This window comes from Equus quagga, chromosome 4, assembly GCF_021613505.1.
Source record: "Equus quagga isolate Etosha38 chromosome 4, UCLA_HA_Equagga_1.0, whole genome shotgun sequence".
NCBI classification, from domain to species: domain Eukaryota; kingdom Metazoa; phylum Chordata; class Mammalia; order Perissodactyla; family Equidae; genus Equus; species Equus quagga.
Window position 1 is genome coordinate 87,539,018 of NC_060270.1, and position 13,903 is coordinate 87,552,920.

At 35.9% G+C, this 13,903-nt stretch overlaps 1 protein-coding gene across 12 annotated transcripts in view; it reads right to left on the bottom strand.

Annotated features, from left to right (window-relative positions):
• Positions 1-13,903, bottom strand: part of GTDC1 (glycosyltransferase like domain containing 1) — a 397,164-nt gene that overhangs the window by 192,406 nt on the left and 190,855 nt on the right. For all 12 annotated transcript variants that reach the window (XR_006888267.1, XR_006888266.1, XM_046658957.1 and 9 more), the window contains one exon: positions 13,729-13,902. Coding sequence is in view for 10 of the 12 variants with exons in the window: in XM_046658957.1 (XP_046514913.1) it covers positions 13,729-13,902 (174 nt within the window). In the remaining 2 variants the exon portion in view is untranslated. The remainder of the gene's footprint in view (positions 1-13,728; position 13,903) is intronic.

Sequence of the window (13,903 nt, forward strand, 5' to 3'; positions counted from 1 at the left end):
GCCCATTACCATACTAATGCTTACTCATCTACCTTCAAGTAGAAGTACTGCACCTTCAACGAACTTGCACATTCACAAGATGTAAAAGGAATATCTGCAAGCACGAGCAGAAACAAATTTTCAATCAGAGCCAAGTACTCAACAACTGCAAGTAATGATGTGAATAGTTGATTCTCTGCCTAGAAGGTAAGGTGTAGTTCCACTGACTTTTATTGATTATAGTAGCCTGTTCCACAAGTGCTAACCCTGAAAAATGGCTGTAAACTAAACTATAACAAATACAGACAAAAGAAGAATAAAAAATAAACAAAACAGAGGAGGTAAAAAATACTCATAATCAGCAGAGAATGGGTGTTGAATATTCCAAGAATTTTAAAAGTAGTAACTAAGGATTTACATTATAAGAAGTTATTTTAGTGAATCAAGTTAGTCATGAGAGACGGAATGGAAGAGACCAACTAAACATTATAGTGGTGTGTGGATTATCCATACGAGAGCAAATTAAGCCTTATGTTCTTTAATAATCACCAAAAGCATCAGATACTGAGGCAGCAAGACAAAGAGATCTATTCAGATGCCTGTGAGTGGAAATTAAAATTGATAAAGTCAAACAGGGTAGCAGGGATGATCTTAGCAGGGGAAGGGCAAGGAGATGCACATAATATATACACCATGCACTGCGCGAAACAATTTATCTGTGTTCTCTTTCACTTAATCCTCACTTCAACCCTAAGATTTAATGTTAAGGAAACTAAGGGTCAGAAAGGGTGACATAATTTGACCAAGTTGCACATCTAGAAAGTGGCTGAGGCAAGACTGAAACCCAGGTGTGACTCCTAAGTTTATGTTCTTTCCTCGGCACACTTGTCCTCCTATAATACATGAAAGCCTTCCCCTAACTGTAGCGTCCTCTGAACTAATGCAGCAGCTCATTCCCAGAGGTATTAGCCAGAGAGAGATATGGAGGGAAAGCTTAAGGAAATTTTCTAATCATGAAGGATACCAAATTATACAAAACTTCCAAAGAGGAAGCATGAAAAATCTTGATAGTTGTAAATAATACTGGTTCACTCAGGCTTTGTGATAACACATCCCAGAAAAGGGAGTTGATCAAAATTATTTTCAGGTTCTGAGTTTCAAATGCTGGAAACTCCTATTTCTCACTCCTAGAATAAGTTTTATATGAGTAGCCCAGTGTTTACTGGAAGAGCAAAATATGTTATAAGCAAATAGAGTTGGCTGAGTCATATGCATTTTCATCTCAAAATGAGTTACAGACCAAAGAGCTAGATATTTTCAGTGAAAAACAACAAGTTGTGATGCAACTGAAATATTTGAAAATCTTCTAAGAAATTGTGGAACACCAGCTATTCCTGATGAAATTGATCTATTTTATCAATGCTGGTTAATCCTGTCCTACTAATAACTACTACAATGAACAACCCTGGTTGCATATTTCTAATGATCTCATAAATTGTTTCAACTTGCTTCTAAACTGTGATTCTGCTGCGATACTACTCTATAACCTCAGGTAAAAACCTCTCTGCTGCAGTTTCCCCAGGTATTAAATGAAGGAATTAGACTAGAAGATTTCTAAAGTTTTGATTTCTTAAGTACTCTTCCACTTCTGGAAAGTTCTGATTCTGTTCCTTCATAAAAAAAATCAACCGCCTAAAACTGAAAACAAAACAAATTTGTGCACAATAGAAAAGTGGTTGACATTTTTCTCTGATTTTCCTATTTCAGTTAATAGTACAATGATTTTAAAACTTACGAACGTTTTTTGAGTTCATTCTCCCTTTGTCTTCTATTTCCAACAGAATTCATCACCTAATCTTGGATCACCTAATCTTTCCCATTGTCTCTTGCTTATGTCCTTTCATATCCATTCTCACAGCCTGAGACAGAAGCTGCTTCTTCAATTAAGAAATTGGAAATTAGGAAATTCAATTAGAAAAATAATTACAACGAGCACTTTAGGGTTTGGTATTATAAAATGAGTTTTGGTACGATAAAAATGAAATGTGGTAGCTTTGAATAGACCCTCCTCTCTCCGTAGAATCACTTGGTCTGCTCAGGGTATCAGCTGATACTTAATAGAGCAGATATGCACTGGGTTTGAACGACATGGGTGTCCCAAACAGAGAAATCAATTCTATACATGTAAATGAATTTAGACCTGCAGGCCATATTCACAAACTGAGAGTTAGCTGATAGGAAGAGGAAGCATTGGAGTGGGGACTGAATTTCAAAGAAAAAAGATATTTCCATGGATAAACAAAAATATATCATACAGGAGAGAAGAGGTGCTAAAATGCTTTCTTCTCTTGTTGCCCACTAATTATATATGAATTATAGTATGTGGTCAGGGGAGAAATAAAGGAAGAACTTCTACCATTCTCATTTCATGGCTGGCTAAAGACCAGGACCAAGATTTCAGCTTAGAACAATAGGCAAGACTGAAAGAGAGGCAAGTGTTTGTGCAACTAATGAGCTTACCTTTAATTAAAGAAAAGTATAACTAGATTTCCTATATTAAATTCTCACTATTATGTCTGCTAAAATTTTTTAAAGTTCCATATTTAATAGTACTGATACACAAAATATTGGAATTTTCCAAAACAAACAGTGACAATTATTTAATTAAGAACTATTTCATAGGAACACATTAATAAAAATAAATTTGTAGGTAACATTGAGACAAACATAGTAAGAACAAAACCAACCAAACTCAAGGAAAGCTTATAATAGCTAATCACTCACAGAAGCACCTCTGCAGATAGCTGGTAACAATACAAACATTGCTGGATGTGAGAAAGGTCTGTGATTCACCTCATATTAGCTAAAAGTACAGAAGAGCATCACACACATGACAAGAGCACACACAGAATAGTACTTGGATTTAATAGTCTTAGCAATGTGTCTAAGTAGAATTTTGGCACTCAGTCCAGCATGGTAAAGATAAGTCAGTTCTAGAGCAAGCAACATTGGTTTAAAAAAAAATATTGAAAGTTGACATAAAGCAAAAATTATCTGATGCTCCTAAAACTACTGAAGTCATACTGAACCACAATTTGGGCAACAGTTCTGGCTCTATAGAAAATTTAAGAAATTACATATAAGTTAATGAACGCACTAAAGATATTTTGAGAACACACAAACTAAAGACAACAATAACAAAAACAACCATTTATTTTACGCCTCAAGAATTTTACCAAGCACCTTACATACAGTACCTCATTTAATTCTCACAACAATCCAATGAGACTACTACTCCCCCTACTTTATAGATGCAAAAAAAAAGCAAGGTATGAAACGTCAAACAACTTTCTCAACATCAGCCAACTGGTTAGCAGAAAAGGTGGCACTGACACACAGCCTTGTCTGACATCAAAGTCAATTTTCTTAGGCACTATACTATGCTGTCCACTCATCACACAGGACTTGATCTCAGGATTCCCTGTCCAAAGTGACTGAAAGTGATTTAGTTAGCGAACTCTGAAAAGACAAAAAGAGCAATTCAATAAATGCCTGCTTATCCAGAGATAAAGAGTTCAAAATCTCTGATGCTTTTACAAATTCTGCTCTTGATTTTTATAAAATAGCAACAAACAACAAGAAACAGATACCTTGGATTTATTTGGAAAAAATAAATTTGAGCTGTATCAAGCATGTCAAAGGAAAGAGCAAATCCAACCAAAACTTCTAGAAACACAGGTCAATATAACAAATCACATGAAGTTCTAAATGATGACGCTGAGTCAAGAGAGGACACTTCCTGCTGGTCAGCTCCATCTAAACGACCTGCCAACACCTCAGATTTAATACATAAAACTCTGAATTCACCATCTTTAGACACAAGCAAATCTATTTCTCAATTCCAATAGAACACATATTCTTCTAGTCACTATAATCAAAACTTCAAGATCATTCCTGACCACTCCTCCATCCAGTAATTTGCCACATCAACTTGCCAAGTCTACAACCGGTATATTTATGAGTATTTCCTCCTTTTCATCTGTATGCCATTTCCCTAGTTCAAGTCTTCAATAACCTACCCTAGTAGATTTTTAACTTGTTTCTGCGCTTCCTATTTCCTTTCCCACCAATATTCTACTTGTCAGTACCAAATTCCCCATTTTGTAATCTAACAGGGGCTCCCAAATGACTATAAGCTAAAGTCCAAATTCCTCAGCCTTAATTCCCATCTCTAGTCTTACCATTTCTTCACCTAATTGAGTCAAAGGTAATTAATCTCCTCCAGGACAATTATCATTCACTGCCATAAATCTGGTTGCACCTCTTCTCTCTCTTTATAACGTGCCCTTGCACTCACTGTAACCCACCACCCCTCTTTCCTTCATCAAGAAGTAACACGGCATTAACAGAAGCAGCATATTGGAGCCAGACAGTTTGGGTAGCTATTCGATTTCAGGCAAGCTTAACCTTCTGGATCTCACTTTTCTCATGTGGAAAATGAGGATAATAGTACTAATTTGTAGAGTTTAGGTAAAGATTAGAAGTAATAAACATAAAGTGCACACCGAAAAAGGCACTTGATAAATGATATCCATTATTATTATGCCCAAAGCTTAGTCAGTCTTTAATGCCCACTCAACTGCCATGACAACAATCAGTTTTTTCCTGTCTCAGAGCCACCTGAGTATGTCTATCATTTCTACAAAGCTCTTATGCTTAAGGACTCTGTCTTACACAGCCGTATATCCCAGAATTCCTTGTATTTACCATACAAATAACAAGCTTTTAATAAATGTTGGGTGAACAAAGGCACGAATAAAACCTCAAAGAATTAAATTACTGTTAAATATATTTTATTGTATCTAATTACTTTGAAGGATATTTTTAAAGAATTTCCTATAAAATAAAGCCTTTTATCTGGAATTTCTTACAGAATAAGCCATTCTGAGTAAAAGATTATTCTGGTATTAGTGCTGAATGGTACATTCCAAATTGTTTATTTTTTAAAGAAAAAGTTTCTGAAACACTCCCCAGCATTCTTCAAAAGAACACTCAACAACTAAATGATTTCTGTACTGATCATCCTATTCACGAGGAATGCATGTGTCTAACAGCTGCCAGGCAGATGTGGACAGCAGCACATGTGACTTTCCTTCTCATGCATTCACACTGTTAAATTATGACATTTGGCTGCTGTTATATGGATTGATAAGATATAAGGCAGTCCCTACCTTTATTTGCATTAGTGGTAAACTTTAGATCCTCAAGTGTTATATGAAATTACTGGAGTTTTCAGAATTTTGCTCCCCTTTACATTTGAGCATGGAGACATACTGAATGGGTACACTTGTCAAAAAGCCTGTCAACAGATAACCAAAATGATGATGATGGGAGTATTAATAAAACCACTAACATTTACTGAACATTTACTAGGTTGTAGGCACTGAGCTCAGTCAGTACACTGTAATAATTATCTCGATCCTCTTAATAAACCTAAGAGATAGGTACTATTTCAATTTCCACTTTACAGATGGGAAAACTGAAGCTCTGGGAGGTTAAGTGATTTACTGTAGGCTGAACAGTGGGAGTAAGTCGTAGAATTCAAACTAGAACCCCTATACACCATACTGCTGATGCCCTTCTTTCATTCAGCATCACCCGAAATAGAATGATTTAAAGAAGTGATTTTTAGAAAGATTTAGAAAGATAAAGCTTGATCCTTTAAACATCAAAATAATTTATTTGAAGCCTTTCTACCATGCATTATATATAGCCCTTATGTAATGACCAGAGTACATAACATAATTTGTTCTTGCCTTAATGGCTGTATACTGATGATCATTAACTGTGCTCTGGGAAGCTTGGTGATGCCCTCTGAGCCTGATGAAAGAACAGAGCGGACTTTTTGCTGAATTCCCCTCAACTGTGGTTTGAGTTTGCTGAATGACATTCATCCCCATTTTGTAGTGCTCTGCTCCATGACCCCCTTTGGGGTGATGATGTAGTACCTAGCTGAATATGATCTCTGATTTTTAGTGATTACTGTACCCTGTGTTCTGTGGCCTTTGCTTCTAACCTCCCAAATTTTTTAGAACAGGACTATGAAGACCGAAAAACAATCTTTGCCAAATTTTTGATGTAAAATCAAGCCAAATGTTCTCTATACTTGAGAACAGGGGTAAATCTTCCTATAATAATAGGATAGTTTTTGTTGTTGCTGCTGAATTCAGAGCACTTCTTTTTGATGGGGGTATTGCTATTGCATAAGTTGAAGAGAGGAGAAATTTAACTGTTTTAATTAGGCATTAACATGGATGATAATTTCATAAAAAAATACATTTTGAATAAGCAAGAGTTTGTTCTATGTAACTTCAAGCCAACAAAGAAATTGTGTGTATATATATATATATATATATATGCTAAAACCAAACTCTCTTAACAAGAACAGTAAGAGGAAGATGGTTACAAAGACTTGCATTAGCTATAAAGGAGATTTCTTGACAGTGAGTAGTGTTAAACTGGAATGATTTACCGAAAGGTTTTTTTTTTTTTTTTTTTAGTGCAGTGATCCTATAAAAATTTCTTTTAAATGACATTCAAAAGAAACACATTTTTGCATTCATTTTGAAGAGGCAAAATAATTGTTAGCAAATATGGATGTGTTTAAATTAGTAAAAGCAAAACTTTTCTTCTACTTCAGACCTAGATTAACATTCAAGAAAACAGTACCCACTTCATTATTTCATAAGCAAAGGCAGTGGTTTTACCAATATGTCTAACGCTATTACTTTCTCAAAATATCTGAGAAATATGACCACATGTGGTAAGAAGATTAAGGTGTTTTCTGGCAACCCCCTCAAAAGCAGAACTCTCCATTGCAGAAAACAAAAAGTTTTCGGTGGGGAGCCATGGGGGCTGCCTTCTGTCCTATCAATCCACAAATTCTCAAATTACAGATCTGCTGTTGTTTTCTGACACATCTGCTTTGCAATGTAAAATAGTGTTTTCTTTAATAAGAATTCTTCAAAAAGCCCTTAGGCTCCTCGCCTTTGTTTGCACAGCCTGAGAGTTTTCATTTAAAGTTTTCACACTGTTTTTAAAATTCTCCATTTTTGTTTCTAAAACAGTTAGGCGAAGTCCATAAACCTCAGTTTTGGCTTCACATTTTAGCAACACAGAAAAGGTAGAAAGAAACATGCAGAGAAATTCTTAAGGTTTCAATAAACGAGATTACACCAAATGACCAACAATGATTTTCTCCCTCCTTTGCTGTCAAAAATGTCAGAAGGTGGAAAGCAGATACTTTCTATATAATCCCTATTCCAGGGTGGTAAAATCTATTAAACAAGGAAACTCACAGGTAAAATCTACTCTTGTTTACTCAGTGGCAACTCTGACAATCCAATAATGTGAAAAATAGGAATAGAGAGTAAAATGATCACAGAAACATGTTAAGTTCTTTCCTAATGATCACAGCAAGGTTGATACTTGATGTTCTCTGTGGTGACTAAATTGGACCTGAAATCCAGATAAAGCACATATTTCTCAGTCTAAAGATACATGCTTCAATGTGCTCCAAGTCCAAACTTCAATTCCTAAGGATATAGCATCCATTCATCCTGTCATTATAAAAATAAATAAATGGATGATTTTTTTTAAGGTCTCCACTAGAAACACATACATTTGATCCTTTTACGTCAATTATGTGTAATCGTAATAAAGAAATTTCAACTCTTTTTCACACTATAATGGAACCGAGAAGGGAGGTAGTGACAAATACATACAAGTATCAGGTCTCGACAGCCTGAGCATTCTCTCTCTTCACCTTTGACCCAACTGACTGTTATTTGAAGCAGACAATATCCACTTTGATACTCCCTACTCATGGCTCCCTGATGGAATTCCTTGGGAAGACATGATCTTTTTCAAGGAAGGGATGTCACTTTGTAACTTACTGTATTTCTACAATACATTCTTATACAGTCCAATTTGTTGGGAGTGGGGGTAATCTAGTTATATGAAAATCATGGATACTCCCTTAGTGCCAAATCCTGTAGAGGAGACAGATGGAAGAAGTCGGATGCTGTGCTGGTGAAGTCTATTCTGTCCTTAACATCTAATATGGTGGATCAGGCCCTGCCCTGTAAGACACGTGTCATGCTATAAGCTAACTGGAAAGGGAAGAGAGTTTGGACAAATGCTAGATAACTAGAAAAAGGAAAAAAAAAGAAGTTTTCTTATATATGAAATAATGGTCTGAACCTACAGCTGTGTCTTTGAAGTGTTATTCCTATTCTGTTTCTTTAGGCCCATCTTCAGTTTTATTATCAGAATTCTTTCTTAAAATTTCTCATTCCTCTTCAGGTGTCCTTTTTCAAAACTTCAACCTTTTAAAAGTCTGCTTTCTAAAGCCTTAATTCCTTTCCTTCATAACATGACCATGACTTTGTTCCCTCTCATTCAATGTTTCTGTCAATTATTTTTTATAAATCATTTGTTCTTCACTGGTCAGTTCCTGGTCTACCAGGAACTAGAATCTCTCTTTGTGGGACAGGCAGTATAGAAAGATTGTTAAGAGTTTTGGTTCTAAAATAGGGTAAAAGCACGTTTGACTTCTAGTTCTACCTTTACTGCAGGCAAAAAGTCACTTACATTCTCTGTGGCTGAGCTTCTTCAACTATAAATGGGAAATATCTTTTAGAATTGTTGGAAGAACAAAATGCTAAAATATGTATAACCATACCAAGCACGAAGAAGGCTTCACCAGACACCAAATGTGCCTGAGCCTTGATCTTGGACTTCTCAGCCTCCAGAACTGTGAGAAATAAATTTGCATTGTTTATTAGCCACCTAGTCTATGTTATTCTGTTACAGCAGCCAAAATGGGCTAAGATATGGTATTAATATTTCCAAATTTGTTTTGCTGACCACCGATCATCTGGCAGGCATGAATGCCTTCAGTACCAAAGGAGGCAGTATATATACCCAGCAGCAAAGGGAGACTTGGTCCATGAAAAGCCTCAATTAGGAAAATCTAAGAAAGAGAGCTTACTGAAATGTTCCCTGGTCTCCTACACTTACAGATATTACAACTGCATGAGAAAGGGTTTAGATGTTTATTATCTTCCTTTAGGTGACTATGGCTCATGTACATCCTTGAGAGAGGCATGATGTTTACCTTCATTTGCTGTCATTTATAATTTCTGCCAAAAGTAGGTTATGCATTTCCCTATATTCTTAAACAGAATTTACCAGCTACCATTTAATCTCTCTTAATAAATCACAGTCATCCTTTTGATGTACAAGCTGTACAATCATGGAGAAATGTCTGCAGGGGTTCTTCAATGTGCAGAGTTGCCTGCCCTGCCATAGAATGGCTCCAGGCTGCTATGCTTTTTCACTTCTCATATATTTTTTTAATAGTTTATCTCTCTCCTCCCTTGTTGTCAAGCTGCCAGTCAGCTGTCACGTTTTACTGCTGTCAGTGAGCCTGCCTTTATCGCACCCCCAATTTGATGCTGCTAATCTGCTGTCAGCTGAAAAATCAGATAATCAAGACCTCTGAAACTGCATTTACAATAAGTGATGGGCTGAGCAGTGGATGGAGATTTTGAGATATGAGTTCCAGTTCCTACTCGGTCTATATCTAGCTGTGTGATTACCAGAAGACACAACTTCTCTGGGCCTTGATGTCTTCATCCATAAAAAGAGGAGCTGAGTCTATGTGTATGTGTGTGAGAGAGAGAGACAGAGACAGAGAGACAGATCGCATCCAGACTTGAATCTTAAGTTTTCCCTGGCTATCAGAAAGAATATATAAAATTGTTAAATTGTTAAATTCAAGGATACATTTTGGTCATCACTTATTTAACCTCATTCCTCTGAATTTACTACTGACCCTCTCCTTAAAACTCTCTTCTCTTTGTTCCACAAGATAATTCTCTCATTGTTGACCTCCTGACTTTTTTACATTTTCTTCTCATTTCACTCCTGGGCTCTCCTTTCACCAGCCCCTTAAGTGTTAAGAGTGACAAAGGCCAGTTCAAAGTTAAAGGTCAGGGTAATGATGAGAAACTAGCAACAAGCCTGAGAAGCAGCAACCTGTGTGTCCTGGAAGCCAACTGAAGAAAGTGTCATAGTGTGTCAAATGCTGCTGCTATGTTAAGTAAGATGAGGACTGAGAATTGACCACAGGATTTAGAGGCATGGAAGTCATCAGTGACCTTGATAAAAACAGTTTCAGTGGAGTGGCTTTAAAAGAGAACAGTAAGAATGAAATTGGAAAGAACAATTCTAAACAAATATTTCAAGAGGTTTTGCTATTGAGAGAAAGAAAGAAATGAGGCAGCAGCAGAAAGAAGTGGAATCAAGAGAGAATTTTTTTCAAAGATGTAAACAAATAGCACTTTTTGTGTGCCAACAAGAATGACCCAGAAGAGAGAAAAACTGATGATGCAGAACAGAGAAGGAAAAACTGCTAGAACAATAGTCCTTAGGTATGCGAGAAGAATGGGCTCTGGCAAAGAAGTGGAGACAGGGGCTTAGACAGAAGCAAAGTTAGTTCATCCGAAGTAACAAGTGTGAAGGTGGAGAATATATGCTCAGAAGCACACAACCGGGCAGACGTGGTGGTGCCAGTGTATAGAAATTCTCTTCTGATTTCTTCTACTTTCTCAGTCATAATCTGAGAATGAAGACAGAATATTTGGTATTAGGTGCTTACAAAGAAAGGAAAATGCATGATTAGTTATCTAGAAGAGGGAAAATGTGGTATGCTTGCCATGCAGCTCAAAGGGTCCATCTGAATTTAGGTGTCATGAATTTAGAGTAGGCTAATAATATGGCTGGATGTTTTTCTCCTAATCAAATATGAAGGAAAAGGTGCAAAAGATTTGAGAGTATATGAATGAGAGTAAGTATGCTGACAGAACACGGAAGTTAAGCTGGAGAAAGAAGAAGGAAAGAAGACAAGAGAAGAATGAAAATGAAGAGTTGGCTCAATCAATGGATAGTTGGTTCTGGTAAGGCCAAAAGGCTGTTTGAGTCGGGGTGATAAAGAGAATAAGTAAACACACTTCTTTATACTAGGCTGTTCCTTTGCCAGAGTACCTCTCTATTTGTATGTGTTGATTAAGAGAGGGCAGAGAGGAAGACAGTCTTTTATATTTAGGTGGCAGTGAATGTGCTAGGTTACAAAACAATGGGAAGGGAAGAGTTAATAAGATGAATTAACATTTATTGGGGGGTCTAGTATGTTCCAGGCACTATGCTAGGCATTTGGTATGTATTATTCCATTTAGTCACTACATCATGCCTATGTGGTGACAAGATAAATATAATCATAATCTCTAAAGAACCTAAGCTCAGGGTCATTACACTTGCACAGGTCACAGAGCTAGCAAGTGGTGGTCAAGACTCAGGGTTTAAGAACTTTCTCATCCCAAAATGCTGAATACAATAGTAAAATATTTTCAAGCAATATTTTTTCCTGCTACTATTCTTCTGGTCTTTGAGAATGAGGCAGCAGAGAGGCGAAGAGAGCAATACCTAACGGTAGGTGTCTCAAGCCAAATATTACTGAATTCCTAAGTGACAGACATACTCTGAGCTTTAATAGTTATCAACTTTATAAACCCTCATATATTTTGCTGAAACATGGCTTTTCCCTTTCCCTGATTAATACCCATTATATTATATTATTATAGCACATTGTATTAATAATTTAATTATACCTTCTGCTTTGTTTTTACTTAAATTCATTTTTGCCATGACCAAATAATATTTGTATAGGGAGAAAGATATAAGCATTCAAATATTGTTTTTTTTAATCACTTGGGTTATTTTGCCTTTGGAATTACTAAATATTTTTCAACATCTCAACAAAATAATACTCTTTTAAGACTGCAGGCATTAGAATGATTGTCATTCATGCAAATAATCACTTACTTACACGTTATGAGTTTGGGCTGGATAAAGCAAATTACCATTTGAAAATAATTCAAATAACACTCTGGGCTAAGACCTTGCTTATGAATGTTATCTTGGCCACAATATTTCTTAACCTTCTTCCATTTAGCTAGATTTATTTATGGTAATACAGTCCAAATTAATAAACTATTCAATTGCCACAGGTGTATTAAAACATATGATGTTGTAGGAACATACCAGAAACTAATGAATTTTAAAACATTATATATTTAGAATTCTATGGCAGTAATAATTAAGATGTGCTATAACCACCTATTCACCTTAAAGTTACTATTATATATTTTGACTATATGTTATATGAAAAACTTAAAAACATGTAAAAAAAATAAGGATCATATTTTTAAATTATGATCTAAAGTATAAGCTATGTTCTAGCTAATCACAGATCCAAAGTATAACAATTATATTTTTCAAAAGTTGAAATTCTCATCACACATAAGAAAACGTCATATACACAAATACATATTATATATACAAATATACATGAAAATCAATTGTGATTTTGGTTTCACTTAGCTTGATAGGTTTCAAAACTGCACATAAATCATTAAATGTTTCTGACAAATGACCTATAGTGGCAAGAAGCTTGGACAGTAAACAGAAAATGGATTCTAGAGTCATAGGATCTAAACTTTAATCCAGTCTATGACAATAATCAGCAGTGTGAGCGTGAGGAAGTCTTTGCTTCTCTGGGTCTCTGTTGTCTGAACTCCACAAAGTAAGGATAGGGCAAGGCAGTCTAACTTCAGTTTTATGACTCACTAACGATCTGGTATTAGGTAGATTTTTCTTCAAGAGATCTTAACTAGTAAGACACTCAAATAAATCAGCATTAGGGGTGTGGATGAGGACTACTGTCCTGACAGTAATATCTGGGTGAACTCAGTAAGTCCAGAACATAGAGACTCTCGCTGACCTCCTACATAGCATGTATGGACAATAAAGTGTTTCCTGCCTTCATTTCAAGGATGGGGAAGAGACAGCGGTCCCTGAACTCTTTTTAAGGACATAGTCAGTTACAAAACAGCAGCCTCCCCAGCTAGTATGAGTCCCACTGAAGTAAACTTTCTATTCACAATGGGGGAATAGTCCCGGTGGTAGTAAAAACAATTTTCTTAGGTTTAATCAAAAGTGAAAAGGAATTCTAGAATGTTCCCTTTGAGCCACATCATCCGTTACTAATTCGGAGTAGACCCAGCAACAAGGGTAATAAAAAATGTCCTTAGTAACTGAGAAAGAGAAATGGCAATTAAGTGCATTCTCAGCCCAGCGTAGAAGATCTAACTCTTTACTAAGATAATACAAATGATAAAAAATGGAAGAAGGAAAAAAATAGAAGAAAACAGCATGGGAAATGAAAGTAATCCAAGCAGTGAGATTTAACATTGATTTACTTAGAACAGTTACTATTATATATATAAACCAATGGGTATAAGATTGAGAAATATGCTCAATAATGACTTCTGTAACAAAATGACAAATAAAGAAATAAAACAGTAAGTGTTAAAAGACAAAGCAGCTTGCTTTGGCAAACCAATAAATAAGAGAAAAGAAAGAACTCAGTATCAGAACTAACCATTCAGTGATACGTTGGACATGTGAGTTTTTAAAATCTGTAAATCACAGCAGGATGAAACAGAACTCAATTTTCTAATTAACCATACTTATGCTAAAAATTTAAAACTGGCAAGAACACTCATTTCTATACATTTGGGGAAGAATTCATGACAGAATATTGAAAACGGAGTCAAATATACTGACCTGCTCACATCAGGAAACCTGATGGGAAAGTAAACAACTTGGCACTTGGGTCTGATGATGCTTTCCAGATCCTTGGGCCTGTGATCAGGAATCAGCTTCACAAATTTTCCAATAGAAGTGAGAAATGACTCCATATTAAAAACCGAGTTGAATACCACTACATCAGCCACCAAGC